Here is a 16,062-nt window from a genome sequence, read left to right as displayed (position 1 = left end):
ACATAATGAATAGGCCATATATGAAAAAACCACAGCTAATATCATACTCAAAGATAAAAGACTGAAAGCTTTCCCTCGGAGAACAAAACAAGGACGCCTGCTTTAACCACTTCTATTCAGCATAGCATTGGAGGTTCTAGCTAGAGCAATTAGGCAAGAAAAAAAAAGCATCCAAATTGGAAAGGAAGCAGTAAAATTATCTCTATTCACAAGTGATGTGATCTTATACACAGAAAACCCTAAAGATTCCACACACAAAAACTGTTAGAGCTAATAAATAAATTTAGCAAAGTCCCAGGATACAAAATCAACACCAAAAATCAACTGCATTTTCTACACACTGGCAATGAACAATCTGAAATGGAAACTAAGAAAACAATTCCAGTAAGAGCTAAAACTACAACTCGTAGAAGAAAATACAGGGGGAAAGCTTCATGACATTGTATTTGGCAATGATTTCTTAGATGTAACACTACAAATACAGACAACAAAAGAAAAAAATAGAAAAGTTGGACTTGATCAAAACTTAAAACTTTGTGTATCAAAGGACATTATTAAGAGTGAAAAGACAACCTAAAGAATGGGAGAAAATATTTGCAAATCATATATCTGATAAGGGACTAATACCTAGAACATATAAAGAAGTCCTACCACTCAACAACAAAAAATAAACAACCCAATTTAAAAATGGGCAAAGAACTTGGATAGACATTTCTCCAGTTGTATACATACACAATGGCATATTATTCAGCCATAAAAAGGAATGAAATTGATACATGCTACAACATGGATGTACCTTGAAAACATTATGCTAATTGAAACACAATGCTAAATCAGACACAAAAGGACAAATATTTAGATTCCACTTATATGAGATACCTAGAATAGGCAAATTCATAGAGATAGGAAGTAGAATAGAGGATACCAAAGGCTGGAGGGAGGGAGGGAGGGAGGGGGAATAGGGAGTTATTGTTTAATAGGCGCAGAGCTTCTGTTTGGGATAGTGAAAAAGTTCTGGATATGGTGGTGATAATTACAGAACATTGTGAATGTACTTAATGCCACTGAATTATACACACACCTTAAATGGTTAAAATGGTAAATTTTATATGTACCTTTTGCCACACACACAAAAAGTTTGGAGGATATGGTAACCAGACTCTAAGATATCCCCCAATAATACTTGCCTCCTGGGATTCATTCCCTTGTATAATCTCCTCCAACTGAGTATGGGCTGGACTTAGTGACTGACTTCTAACAAATAGTACAAGGCAAAAGTAACAGTATATGACTTAAGAGTCCAGGTCATCAAATTGTGGCATCACTCTCTCCTTTGGATCACTCATTCGGGGGAAGCCATCCACCATGCTGTGAAGAGCTCCATGAACAGGTCCGTACAGTGGGGAACTGACTGCCTGTCAATAGCCCTGAGTGAGCTCAGAAGCAGATCCAACAGCTGTCAAGCTCTCATATGACTTCAGCCACAGGTAACATCATAAAAGCACTTTCTAAGAGCTCTTGAGCCATCACGTTCAACTAAACTGCTCTTGGATTTCTGACCCTCAGATACTGTGTGAGATATGTTGTTTTAAGCTGCTAGATTTTAGAATAGTTTGTCATGCAGTAATTGACAACTAATACCAGAAGTGGAAGTGAGGAAAAGATGTCAAAGCAAAAGTCCAAGTATCTTGAAAGAGAATAATCACAAAATGCTATGTTCATCACATAAAATATTACATATTTCACATTTTACAATAAAAAAAAAGTTTCTCAAGTTAGTTATTTGCTATGTAATGAATAGACTTTAAAGAAACAAAAGGAGAAAATGTCAATCTGAAGAAACAAGAACATTGAACTCACACAGGATACCAAGAAAGCTTGAATCAATTTCATTGGCATTAAAAGTTTTTATTTGGAATTTAATCCACAATCTATACAAGTTATTTACAAGGCATGAAAATGGAGAACAGCACAAAATACAGTTGAGGTATAAGCTAAGAGCACAGTATGTCATGTTTCAATAAATATAATTCAAAATTTGTAAACTAAGTGACCAGATAGATGAGTCTTGTTTTATAGTAAAACCATATAAAATATTTATTTCACGTGAGGTAGAGGACAGTTTTGTGTGTCATGTAATACAACCAACCACAGCAATTTTAACCATAAAACTGTACATCATTGGCAAGATTTTAAATTGAATTATGGTCAATGTAGTCAACAATTTGTTTCAACAGTTGCACAACAGATCTTTCATTTACTGCCTTCACAGATTAGAACTTCAGAAATAATTTAAGACTACTGTGTTGGCTTAAAATTATCAGGACAAATAAATACTTCTAACAGGATGGTTAAAAGCAAGTATATTTTATTTCTCCCAAACTATAATTCCCCAGGAGTTGTTCAAGATTTAGCAATTCTTTTAGTAGGATTTTTTTTTTTTTTTACTAGAACTACTTTAAGTATGCTGTGCTTTATTTTCAAGTGAGGTATTTATATTGAAGAAAAAAAAATCTTACGAATTTCTCTTACATTCAACTAACTTAATACACTATTTTGTTTTCTGGGCTTAATTTTTAAAATTTTGGTTTTTACATTTGTTCACTTTAATTCAAACACAGTAGCACTATATAAGACATTTAATTCTATCACTAAAAAACAGGCTCCAAATTGCATTATGTATTATAGTTTAGAAGCCAATTAAAATGGAAAGATTTTACAAAAGAAAAAAAAAAGACTGTCCTTTTAAACAAGATGCAATATTGAATACCCATACGAATTTCTTCCAATAATGGAAATTCTTAAGTGTCTTACACTAGAAAAAAATTTTAAGCTGTTTAAGTTATTCAACCCCACAATGTATAATACAGCAGTAATGTGTCCCTTATTGCTGGCAGCTCAATAAAAACTAACAAGTAGTTTCAAGCACAGAAACAGATGTACAGTATGAGCACAACTTTTCATTCCATTAATTTTTAATATCCTGTCGTGCAGATTAAATGTGTAAGAGCAAATAAAAATGAGGATTCTTCCCTAAGCAATCAAAACATAAGTCATTGAGAAGAAAATTTTAGAAACTGATCAAAAACTTTCAGCACCAGCTTTCCTATTACTTTTAGGGAAATAACCTTGAGCATGTTTCATATTACTCAAGTTTCTTTATCATTTTACTTTCCTTCAAACAGAAGCCATAGATGTGCAAATAAAATGGTTGTTCTGTCATGTCTTCTAAGGTATATGGATAACCTGCAAGCATCATTGTACTCAGTCTATTACACCTACTTTAGTAACTGGTTTTCAATTCAATATGTACAAATGATTTTATAGCTCAACTGGTAATATATTAAATATGTTATAAAATTAGTTCAAGAACCATAAAACATCCTGACTCTCCTGGACACAGAAATTCAAGCAAAAGAATATGCTTTACAAAACTAAAGCACAAGCCAAACTTACGTTGTTGGTCAATGTCTTTCCTAGTGTTACAAGTTGCATTTGTGAAATAAGGGTTGTTTAGAGCTTCCTCAATGACAGCAGGTTTTACATTTACTATAGATTTGGTACCTTTTTCTCATAAAGTTTAGAGTATAGAAACTATCATCACCCAAATTAAACATTACTCATCACCCAGTAAACTAACATTCTATCTTTTCTTCCTTTTAAAGATGCTCTAGCACTTTTGATAGGCCGTTCCTTTAATGCAGCTTTTTAAAGTAAATATTTTTATATTTTTCCTAAAAAGAAAAATATTATGACATCTGAGGGAAAATCCGCTTGCCTGATGAATTGGCACACAAAAACTAACACTGAAACAAACTTTAAGCTAGCAACCAACACACAAAATGAGCATGCAAAAATAGAATAATAATTATATGGATATTTTTAGCAGAGGCCACTTGTAGAGTATTACAAAGTCTCTATATTTTCAAGCTACGTTGTACAGTTTAACTTGAAATTACTTTTAACTATAATAGGCATACTATTTACAATTGACTAAAAAAAATTTTCAAAGAAGTTAGACAGAAACTGATGGCACGTCAGTGTATCTTCTGGAAAATGAAGACTACAATTTCATGTGGCAAGTTTCCCTTACGTGAAGAACTAGAAAAAATAGTTCTTTACTAAACTCTAAATTAAGAGTTTATGAGTTTATGATAATTTCAAGGTGATTAAGCATTGCTTAGAATTTTTAAATAACATATTTCAAAGATTAAGCAATTTGTTTTAGAAGTTTTGAGTTGAAACTTAAGTAAGCTTACCATTTAACTAAGTAACGTAAGTACATTTTGAGTGAATTAGAAAAATAAATGAAATTATAGGGGCCTGAATTATATCTCCCAAAAAGCTTAGCTGTGACACAACTAACACACAACTAAAACGAAACGGTATCATAAAATGTATTTGTGATTTTTCTTTCTCCAGATAAAGAAAAGGTATTAGGAGGGTATGTCATTTTTAATATTTGTTCCTGTATGTCATTTTAACATGCGTTCCTCCTTAAGGAGGAACAAGAATCAACAAATTAATTGCAGGTTTAATATAGTAAAAGTTAAATGGAAAATAGAAAATACACATTTAGACCATACTCTAGTATTTGGGAAGTACAAAAATTCTTTTAGGATATATAAGTACCATTAAGCAAAATATGAAAATAACTGGTTAAATGATTACCTACTTATTTTTGAAGTTCTATACCAAGTATCTATCATCTAAGATGGGAATAGTAAATAACCTTAACCTTAGCTGATATATTTAAAAAATAAACTTAGCTCTCAAGTTAATTTCATACAGTACCTTACACGAGAACATAAACATAAAATTCATGGGATAATAATGTCAATTAATGGTAGCTTCAGGAAACTTTCTTTAAAAAATGCATACTAAGGATTTTACCTAGTATCTTTTAAGCCAAGAATTAACTAATATGAAATTTGCCATTAAAGAATGACAGGATTTTCTGTGCAAAAAAAAAAAGAAAAGTGCAGAAGAAGTTTCCCCTCCCCCAAACTATGGAATTCCTACCTTCTAAAAATTATCTAAAAACCTTTTAGTAGCAGATAACTAAACTTCCCTATATTAACCTATCATACACTACCAGTTGACTGTAAATTCCTGATTTTGATATTAAATAGTAACTGAAAATGGTCCATTCATGCACATTTTGGTAAGACTTAACATTTAAACATACAAAAGTCCAAAATAACCTTCAAAGTGTTTAATATTTTACAATTTAAAGGAAAACAAATCCATTAAGGAAAACAAATCCATTATATAAATTTCAGTAAGACCCACAACTACATATAAAAACTGTACAGGAGGACTATGGATTGTATGGAAACTGATGTACATCAATGGTATCAATTTTTCTCAAGTACATTAATATTTTCACACCACTATTAACAACATAAACAAAAGTTCAAAAATTATTACATTTTATTCCCTCTTCTAAAGTTGCTGCATAAAAATTTTTTCTAAATATAACCACATTTAAACAGAAAATCTAATTATAACCGCTTCTCGTGTTTAGCAGCAGTGTATACGAAAGCATGTTATCCTTCCCCATGGGGTGTGCTATAACCTCATCAATGAAATTCCTCTATTGACAAAATGTCTCTTAGGAGACATTAAATAGAAGAGAACTGGTGGAAATTCATTCAACAATATGAACAAAATAAAAGCAAATTTTGATTATAATAATGAGTATACCATATTAACTCAGAAAGGAGATTGTGTTCATGAAAAAAAATGGAGATTCAACCCCTTGAGTAGCTCTATATATGAAATATGAAGCCACCATTGTATCTAAAATTGAATCTAAAATATGGATAACAAAATTGATCAAAACTATTTTCCATCACACAATGCAGCTTTTAAAAAGTATGCAACTGTTAAATTGCATTAGAAATATAGGCAGATTATGTAATAGTTGAAACTGTAAAGTACTGTTACTAAGCTGGTTGAAAAAAAAAGTACAAAGAAACATACATTTTCATTCATTTGGAAAATGTAAAAATTTATATACTAATATATAATCTCTTCACTTTCTCTGATCTACAAATGGATACAATGCCTAGTTATTTTCATGCAGATAAATTGTTCAGAATTCAATTACCAAAGCAAACAAACAAACAAAAATAAACCCTGTTGGGAACACACAGATGAATCTCTTCAAAGGTTTCTATTCTTTAGCAGTCTTCGATGATTTCAAAATTTGCAGCTTTAGCTCTTTTATCATCATCTCTAACTTCTGTCTTGCCTCCCGTTCCTGTCTGAGTTCATCCTGGAGTTCTTGCCTATCAGCCTCAGCATGGTCCAATCTCTGTCTCAGTTCTGCCAGCTGTGTGATTTAGAAGACTGTGTCAGTTTTCATTGTTTTGTTTTTCCACTTACTCCTCACATCATGGCAAAGACCTACTTTCAAATTACTTATCACAAAAATGAACTATTTCATGCATGCATCTCTTGAATATCTAATACTATTATTAATCATACTTTGACATGACCTTAAAATGAGGGTGACACAAAAGGTCAAGAGAACTGAACACCTAGAACACTTTCATTATGCCCTACACTTCAGTATACCTCTCATCACAGCTGGCTCAGGTTAAGAGTTATTTGTTCATCTTCCCCAAGTTGTGAGCTACTATTCATTTTTGCCCGAGTGCTGTGAACATAGTGGGCAACAGTTCATGTTTGTTAATTCATTGATTAGAAAGCCCATATACTACATTAGAATAACATAACCTCTGATATTCAGATAGCTAGAGATTAGCAATTTGGACAACTAAACTACAGAACCCTGATAAGTGTAAAGTAATAAAGTAATCAAGGTCAAAAAATCATCTTGGAAGATATAAAGTTGTGTTTAACAGAACTGTCTATTTTGAAATCTAGTCTAAATGAAATGAGCTTAACATAAAGTAATTTCTTTAATGAAATTAAAATAACGGCTTCAATTTCCACATTGAAAGGGCAACACTATACAAACTGTGTAATTCTTACCTGTGCTGCATATTCAGCCTCTTTATCTTTTTCTAAATTTGAGTCACAGGTACATTTTTGCTTCATTACCTGCTCTAATTTTTTCTCTAAGTCTTTCTGTTCAACATAAAATTCTTCCATTCTTTGAGCATGTTCATTCTGCAAAGATTCAAGCTCTTTCTGTAAATTCTGCTGTTCTTCAGTGAGTTCCTTCATAGCTTTTGAACTACTCAACATTTCAACTTCCTATAATTTAAAGAATCACAATATAATTTTTACTTTATTTCTATCACATTGGAATTTTCAATTCAGGAAAAAACAGGACAGAAAATATCTAAAATTCAGCTGTCATGTCAATTCTATACATAAGTAATTATCTTGAAAACTATCTTCTCTAAAACTTTTAAAGTATATTAATCTTTTTTATAAATGTAAAACTGAATAATCTTAAATACATTTACAGCATCTCATCTTGACTTCTTTAAGAATATGCAAAAGTATCTTTTCACAATGGACTATCATTTAGATAACAATTTTACCATCTGAAGTTGTTGCTTCTTCTGCAAAATTGAGTTCAGTTTTTCCTGTTGTTTTACATAAGTTCTCATTACTTCTTCCATGATTTTACCCTTATCATCCTCACAAATGACATCTTTGACAAGAAGTGGAGATGAAGCTGCAGCATCACGGTCAATTCCCGCCTTGCTTGTGTCTCTGGCTAAGTTGCAAGTGGTAGGCTCAGGTTTCTTTTTGCTTGTAGAATTATTCGAGACTGATGGATCTTTGAGAGGCAAAATGAAGTAACAAAGTATGAATATCACTCTGTTAAAATGTCACTAGAACAATCCATAAATGAAATTAAGAAAACAATTTCATTTACAAATGAAATAAAAAATAATAAGATACTTAGGGATAAACTTAACAAAATAGTATAAAACTTGTAAAATGAAAACTACAAAACATTATTGAAAGAAATAAAAGACCTAAATAAATGGAAAGCCTCCCATGTTTATGGATTGGAAGACTTAATATTGTTAAGATGATATCATGATCTGAATGTCAGTGACCTCCAAAATTCATATGTTGAAATCCTAGCCCCCCAATGCAATGGTATTAGGAAATAGGGCTTTCAGGAGATAATTAGGTCATAAGGGTAGCGCCCCCACTGATGGGATTTATGCCCTTATAAAAGAGACTCCAGAGAACTCTCCCACCATTTGAGTACGCAGTGAGAAGATGGCCATCTATGAACCAGGAAGCAAGCCCTTGCCAGACCAAATCTGATAGTGCCTTGATCTTGGATTTCCCAGCCTCTAGAACGTTGAAAAGTAAATGTTTGTGGTATAAGCCACCCAGTCTATGTTATTTTTGTTACAGCAGCCCAAATGGACTACAATAAATGATAATACTCCCCCAAATGATCTACTTTTTCAATGCAACCCCTATCAAAACTTCAACTGGCTTTGTGGCAGAAACTGACAAGCTGATTCTAAAATTCATATGGAAATAAAAGGAAACCAAAATAGCCAAAACAATCTTGAAAAACAATAATAAAGTTGGAGGACTCACAATCCCCAATTTCAAAGCTTATTACAAAGCTACAGAAATCAAAATTGTGTGTACTACTGGCATAAAGACTGAGTCCAGAAACAAACCCATACTTTTATGGGCAACTTGTTTTCAACAAGGGTGCCAAAACAATTCAATCAGGAAAGAGTATTCTTTTCAACAGTGTTGGGACAACTGTATCCATATACAAAGAATGAGGTTGAACTTCACACCTTATATAAAAATTAACTCAAAATGGATCATGGACTTAAATGTAAGAGCTAAAACTCTTAACTGGATTAGGCAATGGTTTCTTAGACATGACACCTAAAGTAAGCAATGAAAGAAACAATAAATTGGACTTCATCAGAATTTAAAACTTGTGTTTCAAAGGACACTACCAAGAAAGTAAAAAGACAACTGACAGAATGGCGAATCCTATATCTGATAAGGGTCTAGTACCATAATGTACAAAGAACTCTTACAATTCAGTTGTAAAGAGACAACCCGATTTAAAAATAGGCAAAGGATCTCAACAGGCACTTCTCCAAAGATTTGCAATGTCCAATAAAAACATGAAAAGATACCCAGTATCATTAGTCATTGGAGAATTGCAAATCAAAACTATGAGATATCATTTCACAACCACTAGGATGGCTATAATCAAAAGACAAACAATAACAAGTGTTGGCAAAGATGTGCAGAAATCAGAGTCCTCAGAAGCCGCTGCTGGAAATGAAAATGGTGCAGCTGCTCTGAAAAGTTTGGCAGTCCCTCAAGATATTAAACATAGAGTTACCATTTGACCCAGCAATTCCACTCCAAAATATATAGCCAAGAGAAATGAAAACGTACGTTCACATTAAAACTTGTGCGTAAGTGTTCATAACAGCGTTAGTCATAATAGCCAAAAAGTGGACACATCCAAATGTCCATCAACAGATGAATGAATAAACAAAATGGGGTATTATCCATCCATATGATAGAAAGTTATTAAGCCATAAAAAGGGAAGAAGTACTAATACATGCTATAATATGGACTGAGAAAATATCCTTGGTGGAAGAAGCTAGACAACAAAAGGCCATATGTTGTAGGATCCCTTTTATATGAAATGTCCAGAATAGGCAAATCCATAAAAACAGAAAACAGATTTATGGCTGACAGAGCCTGGTGAAAGGAAAGAATGAAGAGTAACTTCTACTGGATTACAGGGTTCCTTTTTAGGGTGATGAAATGTTCTGAAATTAAATATTTGTAATCATTGCACAACTTTGTGAATTTACTAAAAGCCACTGAATCATATACTCTAAAAGGGTAAATTTTAAGGAATATGAATTACATCTTAACAATTTTTTTAAGTCTCTATAATTAAATAATTTGGGAAATATAATGCAAACACGGTATAATGGTATTAATACATTACTAATTATTGTTTGCCATATTTAAATACAAGGAAAACTGAGTTTTAAAAATCTCAAAATTAAAGTACAAAAACTCCTGAAGAATCTCAATTATCTATGAAAACAGGTAACTAGAGGACTCTTAGATTGCTCTGAGAAAGCTGAAAAGAACTGTCACACTTGCCTAAGCTGTAAGCAAAGCTCTGCATCTATGAAGAGGGTAACACAGGCAGCATGTGAGCAGACATGTCTTGTCTGGTCCACGGTATTTTAAAAGGCACTGTAACTATGCAGTTTTTTTTTTTTAATGTCCAGCCAGCATTCTGCATTTATGCCATCTGCCTGGCTCCCACAGCTATGAGTTTTCAAACCTTGCTTATTCTATGACTAAGTGTCTCTGAGTCCTATACCTAACTACTCTTACATATACTTTTTTTTAAATTAAAGTATAGTTGATTTACAATATTATATTAGTTTCAGGTGTATAACAAAGTTGATTCAATATTTTTATCGATTATCATATACTTTTCATATTATTAGTTAAAAGGTTTCTCAGTTCACAGCAAATTAGAAAGAAAAATAAGGACCTTTTAAGAAATCTGACAGTAAAGAAAAGGCTGGAAGAAGAAAAAATTAGACAAAAGTCACTTGCAATATGCAGCCAGGTAGTCTATTTTCTATCTCATTAGCTTCTATATATATATCACCATTCTAGATAAGCAGAACAACTGAGGGTCTATGTAGCCACTCAAGAGTTTTGAAAGGTGTTTTTTTTTAAGATAAAAGCTTCCATTATCTGGAAAATTCTCTTAAATAGAAATCCTCTTTGAAAATGCTGAATATGTTTATTAGATATTTGATTTTAAAAAGATAATTTCTGAATACTCACCTAAGCAGCTATATAATTCTCTACTTGTTTTTAGATCCATTTTCTCCTGTTCCTCCAGTGAAACATCTGGATAAGACACTATTTTTTGATGTTTCCCACTACTGTGAGGCTTCTCTGAGTGTCTTGGTATAGATCTACTTGCCTCTGTCTTTGTGACCTCTTTAGGCTGGGATACAGCCGAAGTAAGCGACACATTTGGGGCAACCACTTTATCACACATGTATAAGTAGTAGCTGAAAACAGAGAATGGCAAAAGAAGATACATATTACATTTAGGTAAAAAGCAAAATATATGACATCAATTTCTATGGTTAAACAATTTTTTAAAAATCAAAACAGATAACAGAACAACTCAGAAAATAAGGGTCATAGAAAGGAATTCTTGAAAAAGTAGTTGAGGCAGAAAGAGTAAAATTATGAGGTTATTTTTGTTATTTTACAAAAAGTAGTTTCTAAGCACTTGAAAATCAGTCTCTTCTCCTTCCCTCAAAACCACATGAGAACTAAAACCATGAAGTACTTTACAGAGCAGTTCAACAGCCCTGAGTAGGTAAGGTTTATGCCGAAAGAAAACAGACTATACACTACTCTGGAAGACTATTGCTTGTCTGCCACCCCTCCAAAGCAAGGAATCCTTGCTCTTTATTGTGGTGAGACTGATTCAGTCCCACACTGCAAGGCTATGGCCTGACTCATCACAGCCCCAACAAAGAGCTCCCAGGGCCTTCTCCCTTCTCAGGGAGAGAAGCAGCATTCTGAATGCTGCCCAGCTACTGGGCAGTCCTCCTTGGATCAAACCCCACAGAGCAATCTTCTGAAAATACTTTAGCATTTCTTACTTATTTGATAAAACAGCAATAATAAGTTGTGCAAAACTAAGATCAAAGGGATAACTACCAATTTTACTCAAAGCTCATATAAAATTGTTCAGGAGATTATCTGAGAGACTCATGGAACAAAATTTGAGCTAGATATTTAAGTGCCATATGATTAACTATAATCTGCTGAACCTTTAGCCAAAAGATGCAACCATTTAACTGACCTAACACTTCATCTTCTGAACTCTAAATAATCTCATCTCGTATCACATTTCCCTTGTACAGGACATCTATATAGTCCCTCTTTACCAATCACATGAATTCTGAGAATGAAAACTCAGTATTCTGCTAAGAAAACTGACAGGTTTATTACTGCCCAAAAACTTACTTCAAATGTAATAGGAATAGAAGGAACTATATAAATTAAGTAAGATTGAGATTCTTTATCACTGTGCTTAGGGAGATAAATATGTAGAGCAGCAGATAAAAATCTAGGTTTTATAAATAAAAACTGTAATCTAAGATGCATTTTTATTGAAAATATGAAAATTGATTTTGAGGGGTGTGGCTACTATGAAATCCTCTAAGTTTCAAAAAAGTTTTGTTTTAAAATATCAAAGTTGGGCCTCCCTGGTGGCGCAGTGGTTGAGAGTCCGCCTGCCGATGCAGGGGATACGGGTTCGTGCCCCGGTCTGGGAGGATCCCATATGCCGCGGAGCGGCTGGGCCCGTGAGCCATGGCCGCTGGGCCTGCGCATCCGGAGCCTGTGCTCCGCAACGGGAGAGGCCACAACAGTGAGAGGCCCACATACCGCAAAAAGAAAAAAAATAAAAAAATAAAAAAAATAAAATAAAATATCAAAGTTGACAGAGAGGGGGAAGATGGCAGAAGAGTAAGACGCAGAGATCACTTTCCTCCCCACAGATACATCAGAAATTCATCTACACGTGGAACAACTCCTACAGAACACCTACTGAACGCTGACAGAAGACCTCAGACCTCCCAAAAGGCAAGAAACTCCCCACGTACCTGGGTAGGACAAAAGAAAACAGAATAAACAGAGACAGAATAGGGACAGGACCTGCACCAGTGGGAGGGAGCCGTGAAGGAAGAAAGGTTTCCACACACTCGGAAGGCCCTTCGCGGGCGGAGACTGCGGATGGAGGAGTGGGGAGCTTCGGAGTCGCGGAGGAGAGTGCAGCCACAGGGGTGCGGAGGGCAAAGCTGAGAGATTCCCGCACAGACAATCGATGCTGACCAGCACTCACCAGCCTGAGAGGCTTGTCTGCTCACCCGCCAGGGCGGGCAGGGCTGGGAGCTGAGGCTCGGGCTTCGGTTGGAGCACAGGGAGAGGACTGGGGTTGGCGGCGTGAACACAGCCTAAAGGGGCTAGTGCGCCACGGCTAGCCGGGAGGGAGTCCGGGGAAAAGTCTGGACCTGACGAAGAGGCAAGAGACTTTTTCTTCCCTCTTTGTTTCCTGATGCATGAGGAGAGGGGATTAAGAGCGCTGCTTAAAGGAGCTCCAGAGACGGGCTCGAGCCACGGCTAACAGCGCGGACCCCAGAGAGGAGCGTGGGACGCTGGGGCTGCTGCTGCTGCCGCCACCAAGAAGCCTGTGTGTGAGCGCAGGTCACTCTCCACACCTCCCTTCTGGGGAGCCTGTGCAGCCCGCCACTGCCAGGGTCCCGGGATCCAGGGACAACTTCCCCAGGAGAACGCACAGCGCGCCTCAGCCTGGTGCAACATCATGCTGGCCTCTGCCGCCGCAGGCTCACCCTGCACTCCGTACCCCTCCCTCCCTGCGGCCTGAATGAGCTGGAGCCCCCGAATCAGCGGCTCCTTTAACCCCGTCCTGTCTGAGCGAAGAACAGACGCCCTCCTGCGACCTACACGCAGAGGCAGGGCCAAATCCAAATCTGAATCCCGGGAGCTGTGTGAACAAAGAAGAGAAAGAGAAATCTCTCCCAGCAGCCTCAAGAGCAGCGGATTAAATCTCCACAATCAACTTGATGTACCCTGCATTTGTGGAATACCAGAATAGACAACAAATCATCCCAAATTGAGGAGGTGGACTTTGAGAGCAAGATTTATTATTTTTTCCCCTTTTCCTCTTTTTGTGAGTGTGTATGTGAATGCTTCTGTGTGAGATTTTGTCTGTATAGCTCTGCTTTCACCATCTGTCCTAGCGTTCTATCCATCCGTTTTTTTGTGTGTGTTTTTGTTACTTTAAAAAAATTTTTTTTCTTAATAATTATTTTTTTATTTTAATAACTTTATTTTATTTTACCTTACTTTGTTTTATTTTCTTTTATCCTCTTTCTTCCTTTCTTTCTACTTTTTCTCCCTTTTATTCTGAGCTGTGTGGATGAAAGGCTCTTGGTGCTGCAGCCAGGAGTCAGTGCTGTGCCCCTGAGGTGGGAAAGCCAACTTCAGGACACTGGTCCACAAGAGACCTCCCAGCTCCATATAAGATCAAACGGCGAAAATCTCCCAGAGATCTCCATCTCAACACCAACACCCAGCTTCTCTCAACGACCAGCAAGCTACAGTGCTGGACATCCTATGCCAAACAACTAGCAGGACAGGAACACAACCCCACCCATTAGCAGAGAGGCTGCCTAAAATCATAGTAAGTCCACAGACATCCGAAAACACACCACCAGACTTGGACCTGCCCACCAGAAAGACAAGATCCAGCCTCACCCACCAGAACACAGGCACTAGTCCCCTCCACCAGGAAGCCTACACAACCCACTGAACCAACTTTAGCCACTGGGGACAGATACCAAAAACAACAGGAACTACAAACCTGCAGCCTGCAAAAAGGAGACCCCAAACACAGTAAGATAAGCAAAATGAGAAGACAGAAAAACACACAGCAGATGAAGGAGCAAGATAAAAACCCACCAGACCTAACAAATGAAGAGGAAATAAGCAGTCTACCTGAAAAAGAATTCAGAATAATGATAGTAAAGATGATCCAAAATCTTGGAAATAGAAGAGAGAAAATGCAAGAAACATTTCACAAGGACCTAGAAGAACTAAAGATGAAACAAGCAATGATGAACAACACAATAAATGAAATTAAAAATACTCTAGATGGGATCAACAGCAGAATAACTGAGGCAGAAGAACGGATAAGTGACCTGGAAGATAAAATAGTGGAAATAACTACTGCAGAGCAGAATAAAGAAAAAAGAATGAAAAGAACTGAGGACAGTCTCAGAGACCTCTGGGACAACATTAAATGCACCAACATTTGAATTATAGGGGTCCCAGAAGAAGAAAAGAAAAAGAAAGGGACTGAGAAAATATTTGAAGAGATTATAGTTGAAAACTTCCCTAATATGGGAAAGGAAATAGTTAATCAAGTCCAGGAAGCACAGAGAGTCCCATACAGGATAAATCCAAGGAGAAACACGCCAAGACACATATTAATCAAACTGTCAAAAATTAAATACAAAGAAAACATATTAAAAGTAGCAAAGGAAAAACAACAATTAACACACAAAGGAATCCCCATAAGGTTAACATCTGATCTTTCAGCAGAAACTCTCCAAGCCAGAAGGGACTGGCAGGACATATTTAAAGTGATGAAGGAGAAAAACCTACAACCAAGATTACTCTACCCAGCAAGGATCTCATTCAGATTTGATGGAGAAATTAAAACCTTTACAGACAAGCAAAAGCTGAGAGAGTTCAGCACCACCAAACCAGCTTTACAACAAATGCTAAAGGATCTTCTCTAGGCAAGAAACACAAGAGAAGGAAAAGACCTATAATAACAAACCAAAACAATTAAGAAAATGGGAATAGGAACATACATATTGATAATTACCATAAATGTAAATGGATTAAATGCTCCCACCAAAAAACACAGACTGGCTGAATGGATACAAAAACAAGACCCATATATATGCTGTCTACAAGAGACCCACTTCAGACCTAGAGACACATACAGACTGAAAGTAAGGGGATGGAAAAAGATATTCCATGCAAATGGAAACCAAAAGAAAGCTGGAGTAGCAATACTCATATCAGACAAAATAGACTTTAAAATAAAGACTATTAGAAGAGACAAAGAAGGACACTACATAATGATCAAGGGATCAATCCAAGAAGAAGATATAACAATTGTAAATATTTATGCACATAACATAGGAGCACCTCAATACATAAGGCAAATACTAACAGCCATAAAAGGGGAAATGGACAGTAACACTTTCATAGTAGGGGACTTTAACACCCCACTTTCACCAATGGACAGATCATCCAAAATGAAAATAAATAAGGATACACGATACATTAAACAAGATGGACTTAATTGATATTTATAGGACATTCCATCCAAAAACAACAGAATACACATTTTTCTCAAGTGCTCATGGAACGTTCTCCAGGATAGATCATATCTTGGGTCACAA

At 35.7% G+C, this 16,062-nt stretch overlaps 1 protein-coding gene across 3 annotated transcripts in view; it reads right to left on the bottom strand.

Moving 5' to 3' along the window:
* Positions 1-1,899: 1,899 nt before the first annotated feature.
* SKIL (SKI like proto-oncogene) overlaps positions 1,900-16,062 on the bottom strand; it is a 34,675-nt gene continuing 20,512 nt past the window's right edge. For 2 of the 3 annotated variants that reach the window (XM_060099122.1, XM_060099124.1), the window contains 4 exons: positions 10,820-11,052; positions 7,521-7,762; positions 7,003-7,227; positions 1,900-6,337 (listed from right to left, as the gene is read on the bottom strand). In XM_060099122.1, coding sequence (XP_059955105.1) covers positions 6,179-6,337; positions 7,003-7,227; positions 7,521-7,762; positions 10,820-11,052 — 859 coding nt within the window. In that variant the 3' untranslated portion in view covers positions 1,900-6,178. The remainder of the gene's footprint in view (positions 6,338-7,002; positions 7,228-7,520; positions 7,763-10,819; positions 11,053-16,062) is intronic. The other variant, XM_060099123.1, reaches the window with a different exon arrangement.

Source organism: Mesoplodon densirostris, chromosome 5, assembly GCF_025265405.1.
Source record: "Mesoplodon densirostris isolate mMesDen1 chromosome 5, mMesDen1 primary haplotype, whole genome shotgun sequence".
Taxonomy (NCBI): domain Eukaryota; kingdom Metazoa; phylum Chordata; class Mammalia; order Artiodactyla; family Ziphiidae; genus Mesoplodon; species Mesoplodon densirostris.
This window is presented reverse-complemented; position numbering and strand designations above follow the sequence as displayed.